Source organism: Anthonomus grandis, chromosome 1, assembly GCF_022605725.1.
Source record: "Anthonomus grandis grandis chromosome 1, icAntGran1.3, whole genome shotgun sequence".
NCBI classification, from domain to species: domain Eukaryota; kingdom Metazoa; phylum Arthropoda; class Insecta; order Coleoptera; family Curculionidae; genus Anthonomus; species Anthonomus grandis.
The window spans coordinates 20,323,143-20,349,030 of NC_065546.1; the positions used below are offsets into that span (position 1 = coordinate 20,323,143).

Genomic DNA, 25,888 nt, shown 5'->3' on the forward strand with positions numbered 1-25,888 from the left:
CATCAGACAATTGAGCATAGTCCAGCTGTGAATGCAAGAAGAAGAAAAAAATGACCATGACATTTTGACTTTTTTTTATTTTGATTATGTCAAAAGTTTATTGTGATGTGAAAATTCTAGGACTTTATGTATACAGGCGTGGAACTCTGTAAATTTTCTCTATTTAGAGAAGGAAGCGAATAAGGAAGCGAAGAGACACAGATCCCTTAATGCCTTGGCACTCTATAAACATTTCCTTATAAACTTCGTTGTTGCTCGGGCATAGAGAATTCGATAATTATCTATTCTAAAAACATCAGACAATTGAGCATAGTCCAGCTGTGAATACAAGAAGAAGAAGAAGAAAATGACCATGACATTTTGACTTTTTTTATTTCGATTATGTCAAAAGTTTGTTGTGAAATGAAACTTAGAACTTAGTTTTTGGCTTTGTTTTACTGTTTTACATTAATTTTCATTGGTTCTAGCGCCTAAAACGCTTAGTTCAAGCACTTAAAACTTTAAAATGCTTTCTGTGCAAAGATTTTTAATTAATGAGTTAGAAAATCGGCAGCGAATGCAAGAAAATCGTCTTGAAAAACGAGTGATGAGAGACATGAGTGACCCTTTTGCATTACCGGACCGCAGATTTTCGGAACTCTTCCGGTTAAATAAAGACCTAGTGACATATCTTTTTAACAATTTAGTTCCGCACTTAGAGCAGGAGCAGAGGCAGACTCGTGTTCCACGAGAAACAAGAATTTTAATTGCTTTAAGGTTCTTTGCTACAGGCAATTACCAACGGTCAGCAAGTGGTAAGCAGATGCATAGAAGAGGTTGCCCAATGCGTTTCTCATCATTTGGGACCACTATGGGTAAAATTTCCTGCTGGCAATGAAACAAAAAATCAGGTAAAAGCCAGTTTTATGGAAAAAGCTGCTTTTCCGGGTATAATTGGCTGCATTGACTGTACCCACATAGCAATTTTGGCTCCTTCAGAGGAAGAACATAATTATGTTAACCGCAAAGGTTTCCATTCTAAAAATGTTCAAATTATTTGCAATTCAGATTTGCAAATAACGAACATTAACCCAAGATATCCAGGATCAAATAATGATGCTTTCATATGGAGAGGGTCTCAGGTGAGACGCTTATTGAAATCTGAATATGATAGAGGTAAGGAAGCTAAGGTTTACTGAGATAATAACTAAATAAAAATAATTCTTACATCTTAACAAGTTTATCTGTGTCTTGGAAAAAATTATGAGGCCTGATTTATTTTTTAGCACAGTTGTACTTTATTATTAATTTCTAGTTTATTACAGTATAATTACACTAAATTTCCTTTATTTAGTTTTTTATTTAGATACAATTATATTATTTACTTTATTAAAATTTATTTCGATATGAAATTAAATCTTTTTTTAATGCAATTTATTTTAATATCTACATTTTTTTACGGAGAAAAAATAAACACTTAAATATTTTTTCCAGGTGAAAGATCTAACTGGCTCTTAGGAGATTCTGGGTATCCTCTGGAACCATGGTTGATGACACCACATGAAAATCCTGACCCAGAGACCCCTGAAGGGCGCTACAATAAGTCTCACAAGATTACACGAAGCATCATTGAAAGGTGCAATGCTAGACTAAAGCAGGTGTTTAGATGTCTTTTGGGAGAACGAAAGCTTCGATACAACCCACAAAAAGTTGGGCTTATAGTTAATGCTTGTGCAGTACTTCATAATTTATGCATACGTGCTGGAGTCGAGTTTGAAATAGAACCCCTAGCTGATAATGTTAATGTCTTTCCAGATAATATACAGATTGATAATAATGTTTTAAATATGGCACGCCTTGTAAGGCAAGAAATTGTTCAAAGATATTTTAAATAATAGTTGTAAGTTTTTAATTAGTAATAATTTAATAGAGTTATAGCTAGTTGTATATATACTAGCCTAAACCTGCAGCTCTCCTCCTGTGGTAGAAAATAAATTTGTGTAATATATTTGATGTTACACTTTAATCAAATAGTTTTTGAATTAGAGACAGTTAGAAAACTACTTTTTTCGACTTTAAAAGGTTATAGATCCTTAACTATTTATCATAGGATGGAATGATTTTTACATTTGTATCCTAACTTTTTATGGTGTACCTAATGACATACATATATATCTAGCATAATTTTTTTGTAAAAGTTGAATTTTTTTATTGATTACTTAGACTAGGAACTTGATTGATTACTTAGGAACTATTGGTAATTAAAGAAAACAAAAAAAGTTATTGGTATCTTCTTTTTTACTATTTCGGACACAAAATTATTAAAATGATGAGTAATTTTTAGTTATTTAACAAAACACAAAAAATATATTTCTCAAAAACCAAAAACAAATTCCTTATAACTATTTCATTGATAAGTTAATTAATTAAGCCAATAGTTTATTCTTTCCCACAATACACGCTAAAAAAGGAAGAAAATAATATCTTTACAATAGAAAGGTCCTTTTCGTTGTCGCTTAAGAAAGCGAGGTCGTCTATATTCGTTCTGTAACGAAAAAGCCCGAATGGCGTTACAGAGTACGAAATACCGTAGAGATAGAGAATAAAGAGTTTATCTATCGCTATTTGCGTTACAGAGTCCCACCTCAGTGTGTCCAAGAAAAGAGATACAAAGATGGTTAAATTAGAGAACAGCTGCGCATTTTCAAGCCTAACAATATGCCGTTTAGAAAATTCCGAGTACTTCCGGAGATATGCCTAAAAAACGAAATTTGCCGATATCGTTTTTATTTTTTTCTGCCGTTATTTAAAGAGGTATGGAAAAACAAAGGACATTTTTATGGTGGCCACTTTTTAAGCTCCACAAAACAGCGTTGAGAGATTTTTCATACGGCGCACAGTGCTGCTATCAATGGACAAAATTTAAATTCATGACAAAATAAACTCCCATTTTTCTTTAAATAAAAAGCTAATCTAATATTAGATTTGACCAAACAAAACATTTAAAGCGTTATCGCAAAAATATTTTGTGCGAGGAAGGCAATGAAAACGAAAGAACATATTTTTCATTAAGCTCTGCCTTGTATGAGATGAGAGTATGAGAGTCAAATATTTTAAAGTGTTCATGGTTTTTAAAATTTTGAATTAAAAATGGCCCATGCTTGTGAAGGTATGTATGTTTTTTTTTTCTCTTGGGAAAAATTTTTGATTTTACCAAGGTACTTTTTTTCTAGTTTTTATAATTATTTTATTAATTTTTTCACAAAATCAACTAAGAGTAAATTACTTACTATTACTACTTTGATTAGGCTTTTAAAAAATACGTATTAAAACATATCATCGATTTTTTTTTTCTTAAGTTTATCTATCAATACATTATTAAAAACCTTTATTTGTGTCTGCCGCTAACTGCCATTTTTCATTCTATAATTTTTTTTAGATGAAACCTCTCACACTAAACGCGTTGTGTTATACAATGAATGGGTAAATTTAATAGTAGTAGTGGTAAAAAAAATGCCTAACGTCATAGCTAAAATGCGGAGTGAACTAATAAAACATGAGGACGCAGACAATTTTGAACATTTTTTGCGTGAGGAAAGTAAATTCTTTTGTTCGACCATTGACCGACTTTGGACAATAAACACGAAAAATGGTTAAATGGAAGCAATAATTATTCGGCGTTAAATTCAAAAAGAAAACTTACATTAAACAAAATTTAGTTAGCAATGACGAGCCAGGTACCAGGCGAGGTAGACCACATATATTTTTCCAAGATGCATCCTATAAAATGAAAATACGAGTTGAACCCCTTGTTTTAAAATATTCTACCGAAGAACTAAGTTTTGCGGCTCAACGATCTGATAACTTACAAAAAACAAGTATTAGTGTTTGTGAAACTACGAGGCATGTCCAGAAAATAAGTGTACTAAATTTTTATAGGTTATAAATTTTTTTATTTGAACAAAAAAAATATCTGTTTACATTAGTACATATCTAAACTATTTTTCGACATAGTCACCATTCCTCTCAATGCAGGTGGTGTACTGGGGTATCAGTTTTTTGATGCCCTCCTCGAAGTAGTTTCTCGCCAATCCCTTCGTCCACTTCTCCACCTCCTCCTTCACCTCCTGGTCGGTTGAAAACTTTTTTCCACCCATGTGCAGCTTCAGGGAGGTAAAGAGGTAGTAATCTGACGGTGCTAGGTCAGGGGAATGCGCAGGATGGTCCAGGACATCCCATTTAAACGAGGCGAGCAGGTTTTTCGTGGCGTTAGCTGTGTGTGGTCTGGCATTGTCGTGCAGCAGGCAGACTCCCTTTGTCAGCATGCCTCTCCTCTTGTTCTGAATTGCCCTCCGTAATTTTCTTAGGGTCTGACAGTATCTTGCAGCGTTGATGGTCTCCCCTTGAGGCAAATATTCAATAAGAATTATGCCTTGACAGTCCCAAAACACGGATGCCATGATTTTCTTGGATGAAATTGTCGTTTTCAACTTTTTGGCAGAGGATGAAGAGGTGTGACGCCATTGTTGAGACTGCCTTTTGGTTTCTGGTGTGTAGTGGGCAACCCAAGTTTCATCTCCAGTAACGATGGAGCGGAGAAATTCATCGCCATGCAGTGTGTAGCGTCTCAAAAACTCTTGCCCGGTCTCAACTCTATTCAATTTGTGTTGGTCTGTCAGCTGTTTTGGGACCCACCTCGCCGACAGTTTCCGATATCCGAGGGTTTCTGTGATGATTTCGTGTACCAGAGATCTCGAGATTTGTGGAAACATTGCAGAAAATTCATCCACGGTCAATCTGCGATCGTCACGGATCGCATTTTCGATTTTTTCCAAAATTTCTTCAGTCACAATTGAAGGCTTTCCGCTCCTCTGATCATCATGCACAGATGTACGACCATTTTTAAACTCGCGACACCACTTGAACACACTTGTACGATTCATAGCTTTATCACCATATGCAGTTTGTACCTCATTACAAACCTCAATTGACATTTTACAAACCTCGATTGACATTTCTCACTAAACGTGTTGCTGCGTCTATAGTTCTCAACGTACTGACCTCGAAGCGGTCTTGTTGTGGAGGGGAGAAATCACGCTATGCGGCAGTGCAGCCAACATGTGGAAAAACAATTCCCTACCGCCGTGACAGGCTCAGTACACTTACTTTCTGGACATGCCTCGTATAAAGAAATCTTTAACTCCTTAGCAGGTTTTAGCTTTATTTAATGATTTAAATTTATATATATATTTATAGAAAATATAATATTTTGAGATGTTCAATTAACGCCTTGCATAGAGATTGTTTTCCGAGCTACCGTACACTCATTAAAGTAAAAAATGAATATTTACCTAAGCAAATTAGGGTGGTAACATATGGGGATTTTACGGTAGTTCGGGCCACAGTCTGTATAAACAAGCATTTGAAAATACTGATTCTACCGATGAATATATGTTTTTGATTGCATTAGTTCCCCTAAAACTTATTGTAATTGATTCTGGTAAAATCATTTGGTTTAACCCAACACCAAACTACACATTATTACCTACCAGACCAATCAGATTTTACTTCATTAAAGAAAATGCTAAAGAAAATGGTGCAAAATGCAAAAAAATTAGTGAAATATCCGTTTATATTATTCGGGATAGCCCTGTTAAGAGCGTGTCATTCTAAACGATTTTAACCATGTTCGATGGTAGTGTAGCCAATGTTTTATCGGGAACTAACGCAACTTCCAGATGTATTGTTTGTGGAGGTGTGGATTGTTTGTGTGGACCCAAGGAAATAAATTCGGACAATATCATAAACAAAATCCCAAATGAAGAAAATTATAGATTTGGCTTATCAACTCTCCACTGTTGGATAAGATTTTTTTAAGTGCCTGCTTCATATCTCATACCATTTACCATTTAAAACTTGGCAGATAGAAGGCGATGAAAATAAAAAAATCGCTGAAGATGCTAAAAAGCAAATTCAGCACAATTCAAATAAAAATTAGGGTTGATAGTTGATAAGCCAAAACGTGGGTATGATTGCACAAATAACGGGCATACAGCTCGGCGATTTTTTAGTGATCCAGAACTAAATTCACAAATAAGAGGAATAGACAAGAATTTGGTGGAAAAGTTTAAGAATTTTAGCTTCAGGTTGTAAGATCAATATTTATACTGAACTTGGACTTATATGATTGGTATTATATGCCAAGTACAGTGCATAAAATACTGATTCACGGGTGCGATATAACTAATTATTTTGAATTGCCAGTTGGTCAGCTGTCCGAGGAGGCCTTAGAGGCCAGACACGCTAAGAGTTTCGAAAAATTAGATTATGTAATACCCGTAAATCATCCAGAACAGTTACAAATATTGACATTTTTAAAACCTTTTTTATGACCTCAGACCCTTATAAAGAAAAGAGAATAAGAAAAGCTACAAGAAAAAATATAGCTAAAAATTGTGACGAAGACATATTGACATACTTGGATAATGAGAAAAATTCAACCACACAACTATCATTTGTTGAAAATATACTCAAAACTATGCACATGGATATTAGCGAAGATGATGACATTTCAGATTAGAAATTACTAAATAAAAGGCAAAAAAATTTTTTATTATTTACAAAAAATGCAACTACATTTTTTTGCTAAAGACACATTAATTTTTCTTTTTAATATTTTAAGTGTTTTTGGGAATTTATTTAACAAAACAAAGGGTATTATATCAATTATAACTAGGTCACCCTGTATAAATAATTTTAGTTTTATTTAGTTGTAAATCTCTAATAAAATCACATCAATATTATAATACATTATAATTTCAATAAAAATATTTTTTTAGTTAAATGTTTGGAACACTCTGTATAAATAAAATTTCTTTTTATCGTTAATGCATTTATTATAGAATTGTGACTTAGTATATTTAGAGTTTAATTTAAAGTTTTAACGTACACTCTCTATTTATTAAAATCCTTATTTTTGTCCGTTAGTACCTATACCGTGCAGCACTGTGCGGCGTTTCGTTTCGGAGAAACCATCATCAACTTAATTTTTTTATATGGCGCGTAAAAAAAGTAAACCCTTAGTGGCCACAAGAAAGTGTCTTCTGTTTTTCCATATCTCTTTAAATAACGTCAGAAAAAAAAAAAGAAAACGAAATCGGCAAATTTTGTTTTTTTAGACATATCTCCAGAATTACTCGGAATTTTAAAACTTTCTAAACGGCATATTGTTAGGCTTGAAAATGCACAACTTTTCTCTAATTTAACCATCTTCGTATCTCTTTTATTTTCCAAGATCCAATTTCCATGATAGACATCCTTATATTGGACACACTGTATAATGAAATGGATGACTATGTTCATAATTTAAAAATTATTCTTAACTGCTAATTAGGCTTTCGTAAGTCTTTCAGTACTACAAGTCTTATTGGTATTGTCAATGATATAAGGTCTAATAATTTAAGAGAAATAACGTGCTTAAAATTTATAGATCTAAATAAAGCATTTGATACCATAGATCACCAAAAAAAAAGTTTCACTATTTTGGTTTTTTGGCAGATGCAATTAAGCATGAAGATCGCTTACATTTTTTTCACAAAGATGAATTTTATAAGTTTCTGCCATTTAAAATAGGGGTACCCCAGGGTTCTATGTATATAGCTCCCCCACTTTTCTCTCTGTATGTTGATCAATGCATAAAATACATTATAATTATAATGCTATATTAATTAAATTATAATGCAATGAAACATTAAAGAGATTGGCAGCCCAGGAAGACTGAAGGTATACATCTCTTAATCTGATAGAGTTTAGGTCTTAGGACTAGAGGCTCATCACGGATGTTGACTCTCTACCAATTATCGTTACATTTACGAGAATAAATTTAATTTACAATGTTAGAAAAATTTAGTGGTGCAAAACCAAAAGATCAACCTTAAATTAGGCCAATCTTCTAAAAGTTTATCGAAAGCTTATATTCAAAAGTTTTTGGAATAGTCAAATATTTTTGGAATTTATGAAAAACGTGGATTTTGGCCATCATTACCCCTTATGACTACGCTTTTCTGTAAACACAGCTTCAAAAGTGTTTTAGATTATTGAAACGAAGTATTTGTAGGATACATTAGTATCCCTATTATACTAGGGGTTGGCATCCCTATTCTGTTGGATCATTCTACTCATATAATTAATGTATGCCTTGAGGAGGGATGTTTTCCCTCAACTTGGAAGACTGCTGTTATCTTTCCTTTACCTAAAGTAACTTTACCATCTCGAATTACCGATTTAAGACCTGTGAGTCTCTTGCCTGTTTTGAGTAAGCTTCTTGAGAAATTGTGGTAAAAGTGGCTTCATCGCTAAGAAGGATTTCATCTAGAAAGTTTCTGTTGTTTAAATATTCTCCCTGAAGCCAATAGCAAAACTCTAATCTTCTTGCCTGGTCACCATCCTCTAAGGTGTGCAAAAATTTTGGCTTAAATGCTTTTATGTTATGTTTTTGCAAACATCTTCTTATACTTTCTCTGAGGATGTTAAGGACCAAACTAGCCGTTCTGACACTACTTCGAGAATTGCCTTTAAAATATTCCAAAATGTAATTTTCATTTCTTCTGAGCCCACGCCGTCCATTATGTCTATTTTTAAGCAGATTTTTCGAAACAGATCCTGTTTCATTGAAAATTTTATTAACACGTTGCACAGTACTTAGACTTACTGGTCTATCAGGATGCCTAATATTAAATTCTCTGGCAGCTTCTCTCATCGAACGCGTGTTACCACCAACAAGACGAACAATTTCAATTTTTTTTCTTAAAATTTAAATTTTCCATGATTACTAATAGTATCTAAACACATTCTATTACCACTTTTGACAGTTATATGTCAAATGTGACAATTCAATATTTCAATAATTTTTAGACACAATAGAGTTCAATATTTCAATAATTTTTAGAGACAATTTAGAAGTAAAGCGCATTTCTTTTTTTTATTATAAAATTGTTATTATTTAATATTTTTTTGGTGAAATTTGGTATAAGGCCATTTTGAGGGATGCCAAATTGTGCACACCACAGAATTTTTTTTTTTGTTATAATGATGCAGTTTTTCTGGACCTAACATTTAAAAAAAACCCGAGCAAAATCGCACCAAAAATAAACTTTTTATCAGGGTGACCCGAAAACAAATGGGTCACACTGTATATTAATGTTTATAATTATTTTCATATTTTTAACTCTATCTCAATTTTGCCTCAAAAACTGTAGCAGTGAAGATGATATATGCCAATTACTTAACTTATTAAGATGCACAAGGAGAGATGACTTGTTTCGCAGAAAATACTGGAATAAAAAGGAAATAATTATATCAAGCTGGCAGTATTTCAAAATCCAAAATTGGGATAAATATTGGAAAATCCTTTACTATTCACAACGCCAAAAATTAAAAACAGTTGCATGATATAATAATTTAAATCTGGGTTATGACAAAATAAAGAGGAGAATTAATGATTGTTGTAAGGATATTTTTAATAAAGAAAATCATCATCAATATGAAGAGCAGTATATCGTAGAAACGATATTTAATTGTTTCAATGATATATCAACTATGTAAATATAATATAATTCAACAGGTGTAACAAAAAGAATTGTTAATGAACACTAAGAGATGAAAAGTCATATTATTATAGTTTTTATTCGTCGTGATGTAGGCAAAAAAAAAAGACTTTTTTGGTTATCTCCAAAAAATATTAAGAAGCAAATTAAAATCATCATCAAATGACGCAACTCTACCTCAATTTAAGTGACGTTCTTTTATAATTTACGAGATCCCAACAGTCACTCTTGAACTTGGGACCCTATATACATACATTTTTATAGTATATTAATTTATTACTTGCATTAACACATTACGCCTAGTTATAATAAAATTCGACTACATTAATCTGTTCTTTCAATTATAAGATTGCCAACACTTAACCAATATTGATCCTTAATTACCTGTCAAAATCACCTTCTTGTCCCATAATATAACCCATTCTACCCAGCGCTCTAGCAGCTTGTTGTTTGGCCAATAAGCCTGGTGAAACCATCAAAATTTCATACATGGATTCACCAAGAATATGAAACGCTTTCCTACAATAAATATTAATATAAAGAGTTTTTTTTATTTTTTTTAGAGTAGTGTTAAGTCTACCTAATATATGCTGCATTGTCGGGTAAAAGTAATACTTCTAAAAGCTTTTTGGAGATCTGCAGAGAGTTTTCTTGGCAGGTTTCTATATTAAGGCGTCTTAAAAGTTTTGATATTCTGGTGTCTTCAGGTAGGTTTAGCTTTATATCAGATTTCTTCTCTGGTTCATAGAACTTTCCCCTAAATGCTGGCAAAAAAACACTAGTTTATTATATAACATAGAATTATATACAAAAAATAATAAAAAAAGGTAAAAAGTTAGAAGGAACTATCGGGATTCAAACTTACAACTTCATATTAAAACTGTTAAGGTTAATTGAATTGCCCGTTAGACCACCACCGTTCATGCAGTAGCTTGAAAAGAAAGGAGGGGACTAGATAATGTTATTAAAATTGAGTCAAACCTGGACTCTTCTTCGGAAAAGAAAAAATTATGACCTGTTGACGATATAGGTGATTGGCAAACGCTGATTTGATCTCGACAGTATCGGTGTCTATAAACTCATTCACCAGACTGGATGTACTATATACAGTGCATCTGTAAAGTAGCGGATAAATTCAATAAAAAGGAAACAGATCGTTTCTGAAAAAAATGCCCGAACCCGTCGATTTTAATATTGGATTTAAGAGTTTTTTTACATAGAAATTAAAAATACAGAGTGACTCAAAAAAAAGATATGACGACATCAATATGTTTTTTAAATGGAAACCACCATTTTTTAATGCAGAATTAGAAAGAACGCATTTTTTTACAAAGGATATGGTACAAATGAATAGTGGTTACATAAGCAATTTTGAATGAAAAATGATGATAAAATGTAAAATTAAAGAAATACCTATCTAAATTAAATGTTGGTATTTAGGTTTTTAGTTGTTGTTGCCAGTGTCAAAAAGTGAATGTATTTTGGTGCAACTATTTGACGCATTTTTACATTTGCAAGTGGTGTTTATTCTTTTTGACAGGCAAAAGCAGTGTCATTCTGCGTTTTATTAGTAACTACACTTAATTACCTACTGTTATCCGTAAAGTTATCTGCTACTTTACGGATGCACTGTGTTTAAAGGGTCCTTTTTAAAATGCTTAAAAAAGGTAGAAAATTAGCTTGTAACCCTGGAAATAATATTTAATAACAGGTTGGAGAATTGAAGATTATGCGTTGTCCAAAATAATGGCAACACCGCTTCCTTTCGTCTTGAGCGGCCGCCTTTGGTCATCTGTTTTTATATTTTACAAAATAATGAAAATATTTGCAGTAGCCAGGCCTCCTGATGCTATTTGACTACAGGCTGCACTCTTGAATTTTAAAGCGCTATTATTTTTTCTCAACTTATTATTATCAACAACAATTGAAAATAGACCGGTTTCCTGTTGCAAAACAATTTTAAATGGGGGTTCGAATTTGATACATACCTTTGTCTTCAAGACTGTCACAAATGTCACCCTGAAGTACAAGAACCTTTTATCAAAATGGTCCAGAAGCAAAAAGGAGTGATAGAAATGGCTTTTAGTACCCTAGAAGTCGATTCAACATTATCAAGTTGAAGTGTGGGAGAGGAACTGGGTATGTCCATACCCATGAAACTGTTACCAGTATTTGGAAAAAACATGGGTAAATTGTGTGTATGTAAAACCATAATTTGAAAAAGCAAATGAAAATTAAAATTTTTTAGGTAATATAATTTTAGATGAATCATCTTTTACATGGAAAGCACAATCACAACACACACACCAACAATTTCAATTCCGTACATATTTTGCGAATGTTTATAGCAAGTAATCCTGTTTACCCCATCAAAGTCATACGCTTATTAACGCCATACTAAAAAACAACGACGTAGTAAGCAAGTAGCAAAGCGCGCGAGATGCTTGCGTGCGTGTTGCTCTATTTCACCCTCAAACACCACTCTATGTCTAATGATCGATTCTCCAACCTGTATATTAGCCTTAAAAAATTACATAAAAAATTTAAGGATGTTGTGTTTTTTGAAATTTAATTTTTTATTAGGGAAAATTACATGGAACTTTTGAAAAAACATTTTTTTGTTAAAAACAAATTTGTTTCATTCCTGAAACATTGCGCGAAAGTATCTTTTGTGATATGTAATTGAAAATAATTTTTGATCAGTTCATATAAAAACAATGACAATTCAAATTTATCAAATAAAAAATTCTGATATGAACTGATATTACCCCTGAAATTCTGATATTGTAATGACAATTTTAATATCTCGTAATTTTTTTTTAATCGGATAGTTATATATAATCGGTTAGCTCGAACCCATCGATTTTGTTTTTTTTTTTGAAGCATATTTTGCGAAAAAAAATTATACAGGGTGTCTGTCTGCGCTTTTTATTGGATTTTTGGATTGCCCTTACATTTCTAAACATTTTTCATGTAGCATGTGCTATAGCTAAGTATTGAAGTTATTCTCATTCAAACTTTTTAAATTCAATATTTCGGCATAGCTTGGAAAAAAAATGTCAACATACTGGAACAAAAATTTCCTATTTTAACTTTTTAAAACCTGTGAAATGTCGTCAATTTTAAATAACTATCAAAAACACATTTTTTGAAAGATGACAGAGAAAAAAAAGATCAGAAAGAAAAGTGGAATTTGTTTAGTTTTGGCACCATAGCCTCCATAACCTCTCAAATTCGTCATTAATCTACTAATTTAAAACTAATAATTTTAAAAACACCTTGAAAAACAAAGATATATTGATATAAAATATCTTCAGATTATATTTAGTTGTATTTCAATTTTATATATGGGACGCCACTGACTTTGCCCGAGAATCAATCGGGATTCCGTAGAGGTTATAGTTGTGCCACTGCTCTGTCACAAGTAACTGTTTATATATTTTATAATAAAGCCCTTGACAAAAATCAGGGTACAGTTATGGTAATTCTCGACTTTATAAAGGCCTTTGACATGGTAAACCATAAGATATTATTGGGTATATTGGAATATATCAGATTTGGTTATTCAGCTTTGGCATTGGTCGCATTTTTTTATCTAACCTTAAGCAAAAGGTACTTGATGGTAGAGTATCTGATGTACTTGCTGTCACATTGGGAGTCCTCCAGAGTAGCATTTTGGGCACGTTATTATATAGCTTTATACATCACAAATCACTAATAATCTAACACACATCAAACATCATTGCTATGCACATGACACGCAGTTTTACTTTTCGTTTCCAAAGTTCTGAGGTAATTAATGCTAATCAAGGTATTAACGAAGATTTAAATATATTATATATTGAGGCCCAAAAGCTACTCTTAAAAATTAACCCTACTAAATCAATTGTCATTTTTTTCTGTCGTGATAATCACCCGGCATATATCTTGGAGCATTTAAATTGCGTTTAAACAAAAATGCGTATCATTAAAAAAATCTGACAAAAATGTAGGGCTTATTATGAATAATAAACTAAGATTTAAAGAACATGTGACTTTTATGTTAAGAAATGGATATTCTGCTCTGAAATCCATATTTTCTCTCAGAAACTTTTAAAGCCCTAAAATTAAAAAAATCGATATGTAATTCTTTGATCACCATTAAACTTTTGTGACACCATGTCTGTCACCCGTGTCTTAATTATTCTGATACGGCCAAAATTCAGAAACTTCAAAACTGTTTCGGCATGTGTTTTTTTGTATGTTGAATAATCTTCAACATCAACCTGAATGAATCCTTTGAGTCTCTTTATAGGGTATACCTAAGTGTAGGAGAGGTCCGTTCTCTATCCTTCTGGTATTGATGTTTTTTCTTTTGCTTCAAGCTCTTCTTTATGACTTAATGTTCATTACATGTAATTTATTATTATAAGTGTATGTAATCTGCAGTATTTGTTAGGAAATACCTAGGCTTCAACAGAATTAAGGCACTATTTTGTTAAATGGTCCTGGAAGTCTGACATAATGACCTGTTAGTTATCATATAATTAATTAGTTTTAGCACTTATGTATAATAAATACAATTTATAATGTATTATTTTGGTAAATAATAAACGTATTATTATTACTATTATTATTAAATTAAATATATATATCTTGGTAAGGAAGCATTTGCAGACCCATGTTTATAGGACATTTTCGACCCGAATTTAGCCAAAGAACACGTAATGATATTTTGTCATTTACTTCACGGAGCACCCTGTATATATAAATATCATAATAAGCGATTATCATATAAAATACCTGGTAACCCCTCATTTCGGCTGCTCTCATATTTTCTAGTGGAATAATACCCATCAGAATAATCCCTATCTGATCTACGAGACGGCGGATCTCCTCTACGACCAGGCCTGCATGCAGCTCTTCCTCCCGTTGTTCTCGTAGATCTAAATTCAGTAGATCTTGTACGGTTTCTGGTAGCACCTGCAATACGTATAGAGACTTTTTTTATTTCATACTTGATGCATTTTGCTGCTTGATTTATATGTAGTAAAAATAATTAAAAATATGAAATGAAGTCAAAACTATCAGTGGTTTTTATTTAAAATATTCATGTTTGTACATTACTATTTCAAAGAGCAAATCTTTTAATGATACAAAATTTGCTTTACCTTACCAACCAATCATAGCTGCAATCATTAGTATGTTACAGTATTGAAAGTCAGAGCTCCTAAGAATGGTAAATACTAATAATTTATAAATAATACTATATAATAATACTAAAAAGATTTTTATATAAAGACACAATAATTTATGTAAAATTGATTTAAACTGACTAGTTAATTTTCAAGTTAATGCAATTTCAAGCAATGGAGGACTTAGAGTGGAACAAAACAATTATTTTTTTGTTAGAATCAGTTTAAGGAGACCATATTACAGAATATGGCCTATAAATATGGCCTTATTAGTTTAAATCACAGGTAAGTATAACTTATAAGTACAACTTAAATTCCTTATAACAAAATGTTAACATTTGATATGCATTGACAATTGTGTTAAAATGACTATTAAAGTTTAACTGCACTCCAAGATTTTTATACTAGGTTTTCTTCTCACACTTTATTATTTTTAACATTATTTTTACTATACTCGGACTCCAAAATGCACGTCTATGTAGTGTGTGGAAAAGTTATTACAGAAGTATGCTATAAATTAGTTATTCATCATGGTTTGTAATACAATAAAAATTATTTTTTTTATTTTCCTTTGGCTGTCTGGTTGTCTTCCTTTGAAGAAGCCAATAAGCAGAAAAGTTCATTTTTTTCTGCCTCCCAGCTTGGAATATTTCGTTAAACTTGTCCATTTATTATTTAAAAAAAAATAATTTAAAACATGTAATTACACAATAGCTTAGGAGCATGTGATTGGTAGGTAATTGTCATTCAACAATATGTATCTAACACATTTGCTAGTGAATTAAGATTAGTCATCTTCATAAATCTATAATTCTCTACATCGCCTAAGAACTCGTAAATAAAACTAGTAAACTATCCTTATAAAAGGGAAGTGGCTGTGTTGTTCACAGGATAGTACGAAATAATCAAATCAGATATATTCGGAGCAAAACGTTTATTAGCTTAGCCCAGCGCTTTCGGCGTATGAGCCATCATACAAATAATAATTGCTGTCAGTTACGCACAGGACATGACAATGTTTTGCTACAACATGGACCTTTAGCAAAACATTGTCAGAAATTAACACAATATTAAAAAAAAAGAGATAAGTATCATTCCATATGAATGTTTGAGAATAAGTGTCCTTGTCGCATATTTTACAAAAAAAAAAAAGTAAAATATATTTTTCATATATTTTACAATTTTGATCAAATAAGGTTGGCTGCAATTAGTCCATGTAAGCCATTAATTATAATGCAAGGTATAACCTTGCGTTAAGCTATAACCTTACCACTGGCTTCCAATTAATTTAAAATAACCCAACCCAACCCAACTAAATGCTATAGTTTTAATAATAGGCTTCGTGATTTAGTTTTTAATTTTGACAAGTTTTCTTCCAATCAAAATAATTTCATTAATAGTTGTAATGCGCATGGCAGAAGACAATCAAACACTAGACTATTGGTACTGATCAGTTCGGCTATTCACTCCCGTAATAAAAAGCTGTTATATATTCGGCTTAATGATATGATGGTCAGTCAACCCAACCTTGATAATATATCATGTAACGATGACACACCTGGTATCGACCCCCCAATTCAACCGACGGTCATTGCAGCTTTGACTTAACTTTTTCTGTTTATAATGCTGTTTTTATTAGCCAAAATCTTAATAATTTTTCTAGTGTAAATTTTCACTAAGAATTAAGAGAAATAGCCACCAATTAACTAATGATTTTTCTATATTTTATCAAAATTGTAGAGGCATTAAAATAAAATTAAACCAACTTAAAAGCAATTTATTTCTTAATAATTTTGACTTGGTTGCACTGTTGGAGACATGGTTGAATAATTCCATTAGTAATGTAGAGTTTAGCTTTAAGGATAGACTTATTTTTAGAAGGGATAGGAGTAGAATAACAGATTAGGGCGGTGATGTATTGTTTGCAATCAAAGACAGCTTCATCGCTACCGAAGTTAACATTTTTGATGCTGATCAGGAAGCATTGTGTATTAGGATTTCACTTGGTGATATTCCTGCTTGTATGGCATTGTATTATATATGTTCCCTAACAGTGGCTGTAATTTGTATGAACTTTTTTTAAAGAAAATTGAGGATAACCTTGTAGGTAAATGAAATTTTTGGAATTTGCCATTATCGGCGACTTTAACATTCCTAGTTATGTAAACCCTATGTGCGGCAACGACTGTTTAAATGCTCTTAAGTCATTTATTTCTTTTAACAATTTATTCCAGGTAAACCAAATCAAAAACAATAATAGTGTTCTTCTAGATCTTGTTATTGCATCTTTTGATGATGCTGGGATTGATACCGTTGAGATTATTTGGTTCCTGTTGATTCTCACTATCCGTGTTTAGATGTTTTCCTTAAAGGTAAAGAACGTCCTAGACATTGCAGGATTACTTCATCTACTAGGTTCAATTTAGAAATCGCATTATTCTCCAAACTTTATCCAGAATAGTTATCCAGATAGGTGGAAAATTACCAAAATAATTTCTAATACAAATCTGGCTCTAGAGATAAAATTAAGAACTACCGCCCAATTACTATTATGAGCTCTATTTCTAAAGTCTTGGAATTGATTATCTTTGAGCACCTTTCTAGTGAAATAGCTGGTCGCATTACTTCATGTCAACATGGCTTTTTGCGCAAAAAATCAACTTTCACTAATCTTGTTTCATTCTGTCAATATGTCCATGAAGCTATTAATGGAAAATCCCAGGTTGATGTTATCAATACAGATATAGAGAAAGCGTTTGATAGAGTGAGACACTGTACAATCCTGAAATCTTTATTAGACTTGTGATTGACGATGTGTCCCTTCTATTACATACCTAATTCAGTCATACCTCAGTTGTAGGTTTCGATATGTTGAAATTAAAGGTTCCAAGTCTTTAAAAGTACTTCTGGTGTTCCATAGAGTTCCAATCTTGGACCACTTTTGTTTTTGGCTGCCATCAACGGTCTGACTTGCAATATTAAAAATGCAAGGGGATTATTGTTTGCCGACGATTTTAAGTGTTTCATTCAGATTCAATCTGTGAATGATTGTCAGGCTTTGCAAGATGAATTTTGGGATGCTGCGAATTAAATAGCTTTAGATTAAATGTCAGTAAGTGTGCTGGTATGTCATTCACCCTAAATAGTAGTCCCATAATTTTTTTTTAATTACTCCTTTAATGGTGGGCAACTTCAAAGAGTACCCCAGCAGAAGGATCTAAGAGTGATTTTTGACCTGACTCTTTCATTTTCTAAACACATTTTATCAAAAGTAGAAAATGCCCAAAAAATTTCTGGATTTATTGTTAGAACCACCAAGGAGTTAAGTGTTGAAGTGAGTCTCCATCTTTTTGATAGCTTGGTTTTGGTAATCTTGGAATATGGGTTCATTATTTGGTTCCTCCCGTGCAGTATCTGGGTAGCTATGATTGAAGGTGTTCAGAGAAAGTTCTTGAAGTGCTTGTATTTTAGGAAATTTGGTATACATCCCCAGAGAGGCTGTGATAATGATCATTTGTTGCAGGTTTTTGATAGTCTGTCTCTGAGTAAGAGAAGAATTAGAATATATTTGTGTAATATTTTCAAAATACTGAAAACCAAAATAGATTGTCCTGAAATTCTTACCCAGTTACCTTTTGCTTTAAACAAAATTAACACCCTCCATCCATTAGTTTTTATCTGGCTTATCCATGAACCAACCTTTATAAGAATTCTCCCATTTATAAACTTTGTGAATATTTTAACTTATATGCTTCCAATATTGACATTGATTAAACTAGTCTGGATCAGTTTAAAAAAATAATACTAAATAAACTAAAACAGAACTGAACTGGTGAGTGATGTGTTGGGTTTTTGTTGTTGTATTATTATTATTTATTACAGTACTTTTTATGCTATATTAAAATATATATATTTATGTAGATACATATGTTAAGTTAGTATCTGTAAGTGGCCTTGTAGCTGTTGATACTTGTAAAATAAATAAATAAATAACGAAAAGGATCCATCAATCGCTAGGTCGTTGATAACAATGAGAAATAAAAAAAGGACAAGAACCTTTCCTTGGAGAATAATCAATATTCTGCACAGATGATTAATTTGAAAAGTTGGTCTTAACCACCTATCTTCTATTTCCTAGATACAGTAAGTGATATGAAGCACACCCTCTAAGTCCCTAGAGATGTAACTTTGGCAGCAATACTTTGCGATCATACCCCAAATAAAGTTTCTCCAAAATATTAATCTCCATCACCAGTACTCTTTGCATTCCAAAAACCAAACTGGCTCCTATTTAATAAATTGCCCCTTATAAGAAAAAAGGTCATTCTAACTTTGATCATTTTTTCAATTCATTTTGATAAGAGTTGGAAGCAATGAGATTAGTCAAAAACAGAAAATCTCTTTTAAAGATCCATGGCAGAATTTAGAAATATTTAGAATTTCCTTCATTGTTTTTGTCAAAAGAAACCAATAATTTCAAGAGAATACTGTCACAATAGTCAACGCAAGCAAGTATACAAATTCTAGAAAATTTAAAATACAGGGATTTACAAAAATATAACCTAAGTAACCTAAATTTGGCCCCTCAAACAAGATGAACTACTTAAAAACTAGACACTATAGATGAAAATATTAAACTAAAAGTAAGTAGAACCCTAAATAAACCCTACTAACTTTTAACTAAGAATAAAATAGTACAAAGGAGATAATACTAGGAGAATAATTGACGTGTTTATATTTTCATAATAATATTATAAGGGAAAACCACTATCATAAATAGCAGACCTTTCAGTCAAAATAAAATGGGGTATTGGCAAAGGTATTTTTTTAATTAAAAAAATATCTCTGAATTATATTACAACATGATCACAATGATGACTTAGTTTTATTAAGAGAGAGTTAAATTATCTGAGGTTTTGAACTCCCATTATATTTGCTGCATTCATAGAATTGAATAATTTTACAGAGAATTTCTTCTGTACCTGCTTCTCTAATCTAATATTCCCCAAAAGAATCAAGTTTTGTATGCTTTTAAAAGTCAGAATGAAGAAAAGCTGATAATTTAGATTTTTCTAGTGTTGTAATTTTGTTTATCAAAAACTTATTATATTACTTATTGTATTGTATTCCAATTAATATTTGTATATCTAGTTTCTTGCAATATTTCAATAATTATTTTTCCAAGTTGCAACATTCAGCTTTGATTATTTACATGAAAAATAAGTTTTCTTTAGAGTCAATTTTAAATACAATATCTTGTTATGTTATGTTTTTTTAAATGCTGACCTAAAACTGTATATATACCAGGTAGTGCGTCGCCGAGCGGAACATAGGAAATCCCATGTAAATTTTAAGGGGGTCAATTATTAGCTTCCCTGTACATTTTACAGAAAAAATGTAAGATATTTTTTTGAAGAGACCAGTCTGGCAAACCCTCGTGCAAAGTTTCAAAAAATTTTAATAAGCGAATCTTGAATTATTCAATTAAATGTAATTGCAAAATTAGCAAATTTTCAGTTCAGGTAAAACCAGACAAAATTTACATAGGATTTCCTATGTTTCGCTCGGCGAAGCACAACCCGGTATATATACATTTTTCTATTATTATACCTTTTATACATTATTCTAATAATTCATTTTTTCATTTCCAGTTTCTAGTAAGTTATGTCACATAACACTGAAAAAAACTCAGAGAGTTGCAGGTGAAAGTGCACAATCAAATACTTTTGACAGATTACAGAACACTGCAGCTTTCAACATCCTAGCATTTGGAGATGCATAAACATCATCCAAAAACATAAATATAGTATCATGAGCACTTTTATCTTTTTGGAATCCATAAGTGTGATCCTGTTCAGACACACAGCATACTGGCCACATCAGTATGCCAGGCGGAATTCATGAAACAGGCCAAGAAGCACTCTGACTAATGACACAACAGCCCTTTTAAAAACAAATGTGGAGTCTTTACTTAATAAAATGAATAGTTTAATGAAGTAGTAGAATAGTAGAATGAACATCTCAACATTAAACAATAATAAAACCAAAAAAATCCTATTTAGTCTAAGAACAATTGAAATGCAAAGCCTTAAAAATAAACTTTCCAATACAAAATCTGTAAAGCTTTTGGGGTTACATATAGACACCATTTTTAATGAACATATTCATCATTACTGCTAAAAAATTAAATTCTTCCACTTTTCTTCTAAGAAATATGAAACCACTTGTTGACAAGTCTATACTATTGACAGTTTATTACTTCGGACCACATCCCTTAAGCTAAAAGAATTTTTCACAATAGGGCTCATGTGAGATCTTTTATTGTAGTCCAAATTTTAACTTCTCAAGGGATTACTTAAAATTTTGTGAGGATTATACATAAAGAGGTGCTTGGGCTTATAATAAAGAAAATCTTAATCACTATAAAACGCAAAGTAGCTGCCATGATTACAATATTAGAGTTAAGGATTAATTGTATATGGCTTAATAAATGAGGCCGTTATTTGCAAAACTCCCTCTTTGCTATTTGATTTACTTTTCAGGAGCAACAAAAAATATTTCAGCTTTCATGTAAATTATATTTTCGGATTGTTATATTTTTTAACCAATACAAAATATTCATTAATAATAAGTAATAATGATCGTAAATGTGAATCTCTTACAGTTTTTGAAAAAAATATTTTTTTTTGCAAAGAGAGAGTTTTGCAAATAAAATAATGACAGAAACTCATTAAAGTTTTTTTAAATGAAAAGTTTATTAATTAAACAAGAAATAACTTGTTACAAATATTAAAAAAAGTTTTTCAAATACCAACATTAAGTTTCAGGTATCTTCTTATTCAAAAAACCAAGAAATAATAGGAAAAAAATTAAATAATTTTAGTGTCGGTTTCGTTTTCACACAAATCTTGGTCACCATCACTTGTAATTGTACTTGCAGCAGTTTGCTTTAGGATATTTTTGTAGAAGCCTAACTCTGGTAGTTTTCTCCAGTCTTCACCATAATGCTTAACCAGTAAACTAATAATAGAAACTTTATCGCCTTTAAGTTTGTTGCTTAGTGGTACTTCACCTGGCTCTAGGGATGAAAGTGAACAATTTTTTTTTAAAAACACTTTTAGGCATTCCTGTGTTATTCAAGTAATTAATCTCACCTTGAATTAAAACTGTGGGTGCCTTTTTATGAAAAATAAATCGTTTTGCGTTGCTAAATTTGAAATGCCAGGCTCCAGTAAGTTTTACGATTTTTTTTGCTTCAGTTTTCCAGTCTTGTACAGTCCAGTCAACACCTATTTTTCTAACTGTAGCATGTTTACTTATTATAGTGTCGTAATGACTGGATTCTACAATAACAGGTATTTTTTTTACTTCCTTTTCTATTAATCTGAAAACTCTATCTGGGGGGATAAAAGAGTGCCCTACAATTGGAAATGTGAGCTCAATATTTTTAATATTTTCTGGAGATTCTTTAAGAAACAGTAGGCTAACATTGTCATCATAGTTGTGTTCTTGTTTTGTCCGCCGCACCCATCAGCGAACAAGTTAATTTTTGTGACAGAAGGCTCAAATATTTTGATGTTTAATGCATGCCTAACTGCCGAGGCTATTGTGTTCGCATTTTTTTGAGTATCAATTTCCATCTATAAATACGCGTTCACGTTTGCAGGTGTTAACTTGGTGTTAGATGTTCCAGACACTATAGTAAAATAATATAATTTCAGCTAATTAGCTACTATTAAACCAATTGAGGGCCTTTTTTAAGCCATACCTATCCCTTTTTTTAACAGCCCTAGGGTAGTTTTCCGGTTGTCGCTCTTTCTTGCATGCTTCTCCTCTTGGAGAAAAGGTAAAATCTTATAATCATTATTTAACTCATCCATAGCAGCAAATCACACCAAAAATCAATTGATATTACACATCAATACACAACAAAATTGCTATTAGAACTAAAAATATATTCAATTCACTCTATGTAAACAAAGCATGGCATTGGAGTCATGTAGGCACAAGAATAGAGTGCTTATTGGTTGACGAGCAAATAAGCAGTTTGGCAAATAACCTGCAAATTTGTACTAACTTTTTTTATGAGAAAAAGGCAGTTATGAAAGATTTTAACGATAGTAATATGTTCCTTATTTAAAACCTGTTGAACTTGGTGAAAAAATTGAATTTTGATTATTTTGTTGATTAGAGACTTTTGCAAATAATGGCCTCAAATCATGTATAAGTAAATTAACTTGGACCCAAATTTTTTAATAAATTGCCTAGACATATTAGGAGACCAAATGAAAAACAGTTTTACAACTGTTTTAAAAAATTTTGATTAAGGCATTCTACAACTTAAATGAATTTTTAGATCTTAGCCAATGAAATACATTTTTACTTATTACACTTGATTTTACATAACTATAATATTATTGATGTAAAATTAATCCTGATTTAATATTTACAAAATTTTAAATCCACCTGATCATTTTATTTAGTATATTTGTTTTATGTTGGATTTTGTCTTAAATCAATAACCTACATATTATACCTTACATTAGAAACAAAATTATAATAATACCTTACATTAAAAATCTGAAATATTAACAGTTCATCAGGCTTTTTTTTAATAAACTGCCACCAGACATAAGTGCCCTACCAGAGCAATTACAATGCAATTGAAATCTTCAATTGTCATAATCTTCAAAATTAATTTTTTCCTAAACAACAAAGTATATAACTGCAAAAGAAATTAAACCAGTTGAAAATTATAGCCATATTTTAGAGAGTAAGCGGTTTTAAGAGGCTTTAAGCGTCTTTAAGACATCTCATTCGAGCGATCAAGTCATGACGTCACCGTATAAGGCGCTTTAAGCATTTGTTAGTGGTCTCCCGAGACCGCTAATAAACTCGATATGTCAAAGTCAAAGAGAAGCTATACAAACAATAATAAACAATAAATATTTATATCAATTTTTTGATATTTTTTTAGAGTAGAAGCATTATATTTCCTAGTATTAGTTTTATTTATTTTATATTAATGTCTCATATATATTTTAACAGTTAAGATCCAAACCAAATAAAAATGCAGAAAATAATAAATAATCAAAAGAGCGAATAGATTTGCAAAAAATACAGTGGAGAACGTAAAGGTGAGGTTGCGGGTATTTTTTTAAGTTGATTTTTGATTAGTTTGGGTTTATTTCTATGTGAAAAAAAAATGAGTGAGGTTATGTTTAAGCCAGTAACTTTTTTGTTTATTGTATTTCCTCTTGATCTGATCCTTAAAATGTATGAAATCGGATTTAGATAGTTTAGTATTTAGACTAAAAACGTTTTGAAAACTTAGACAAATGGCTGTTTTCATGGTTTAGGTCAGTCTCCAAAGCGAATGCAATACCGATGAAAGGTATAGCTAATATTTACTAATATGACTCTGACAGCTGTTAGACATGATGTCATTCGAGCACAACCATTTGATGATGTAACGCTTAAGACATTGTAAGGCAACCGAGTAAGACGCTTACTCGCTAAAATATGGCTTATATTTGGGCCATAGCTTACTGTCACCTTTGTTCTGCCATAGAATCCTTACATTTTTTCAAAAATAGTTTTATATCTTACTTAGGTTGTCATGCTTTTCCATATAACTTTTTTAAATGTGTTAAAAATTAAATATACCTAAAGTCAACAAGAACCATGATTTGTATAAACCAAGCAATAGGTCTCAAGCTAGGATTATGAATAGTATACATACTAATTTTTTAGGTTAAGATCCTATATACAGCACAGAAAGACATTATTAAGTTATAAGATTTTAGAAGTATTACAATTTAAGATATAGTATTTAAAATAGACAACTTTTTAACATGATAATTTGCATAATGCTAGTAACAATGATAGATGAACTATTGTGATGGTCCTGTTGACAAATGTTTACCTGAATTTCGGTATCCTCTTTCCCGGGCATTAAATTTTTCATTAATTTCTTGATCTCCACTTTCATCAGAGTGGGAGTACTCTGCATCTGGCACATCTCGGTAACTTTTTGAAGATTTCAATTTGTATATAGAGGCATTGCTTGATATCATTTTCCTCTACATCCCTGTGAGTAGTTCCTTTAGGCAGAAGTCGTTTACTAGATCATCATTTTTGATTAGAAGCAAGACATCGCTTACAAAGAAATCACAGTTAGATTACTCAAAATGATTTATACCTTTTTTAGCACTTTTTTTAAAGTCCCTCAACGTCAAGTTTATGGTTACTTTACTGTCAAAACTTCACCTAGATATTTATCAGAATTCCGATCGTACCGGATTTAGGTAAAGCACTGAGAATAAATTGTATTTTTAGGCTAATGTAATATTTCACAAGAATTTTCATCTAATTATTTGCGAATTCAACATTTTTTTATAAATCGTTTATATCTGGACCTATACTTAAAAAAAGACGTGCGCGTAGGGGCTGCGCATTTAACCACCTTAGGCAAGCAAGTGACATCTGTCTCTGTTATTGCCAATTGTCAATACAAATAAGGGTGTGTTAAAATTTCATATTCTTAGGCGCTATTCCCATTTCACGAATTAAAATACAAAATTCCGCAACGGAATTAATTTTTATTTTGTTTATTTATCTGATAAAGTTTTGGAAAGAAAATCTAAGGCTTAAGATATAAGCCCAACTTGGCAGGAGGGCTTAAATGTAGGAATCTGTACCGCGATTCGGCACACGCTCGGGTTTTTCGTCGGCTCGGTTCGGTACGGAACAAGCGCCTGCGCAAATCGATTTAGAATAAATAATGAAGGATAAAAATTGATAAATAGCATATTTAAATTTTTTATTAATACTTTAATACGGACTTATTAGGGACTTTTCCGTGGGGAAGAATGAAAATGTAACTAAATGTGCGTTAGGTATATACGTTTGTGATGTTTTAAAAGATGTCTACATATTATATATATATATATATAATAAAAAATAATAAAAATAATATATATATATATATATATATATATATATATATATATATTTAGGCAATTATATATATATTTAGGCAATTATATAATATTAATATGTATAAGATAATTATTAAAAGTTAAAAAATTAAATTAAATTAAAGATTGTACCAATATAACTCAAAAACAT

General features: G+C 31.4%; 1 protein-coding gene across 1 annotated transcript in view; it reads right to left on the reverse strand.

The window, feature by feature from the left end:
* The window catches only part of LOC126739397 (serine/threonine-protein kinase SMG1), a 157,256-nt gene extending 132,031 nt beyond the window's left edge, over window positions 1-25,225 (reverse strand). Inside the window, exons 1-5 of the mRNA XM_050445069.1 lie at window positions 24,960-25,225; window positions 24,684-24,881; window positions 14,367-14,546; window positions 10,165-10,348; window positions 9,969-10,103 (exon numbers count right to left, since the gene is read on the reverse strand). Of these exons, the coding sequence (XP_050301026.1) occupies window positions 9,969-10,103; window positions 10,165-10,348; window positions 14,367-14,546; window positions 24,684-24,834 (650 nt within the window). The 5' untranslated portion in view covers window positions 24,835-24,881; window positions 24,960-25,225. The remainder of the gene's footprint in view (window positions 1-9,968; window positions 10,104-10,164; window positions 10,349-14,366; window positions 14,547-24,683; window positions 24,882-24,959) is intronic.
* Window positions 25,226-25,888: the final 663 nt, after the last annotated feature.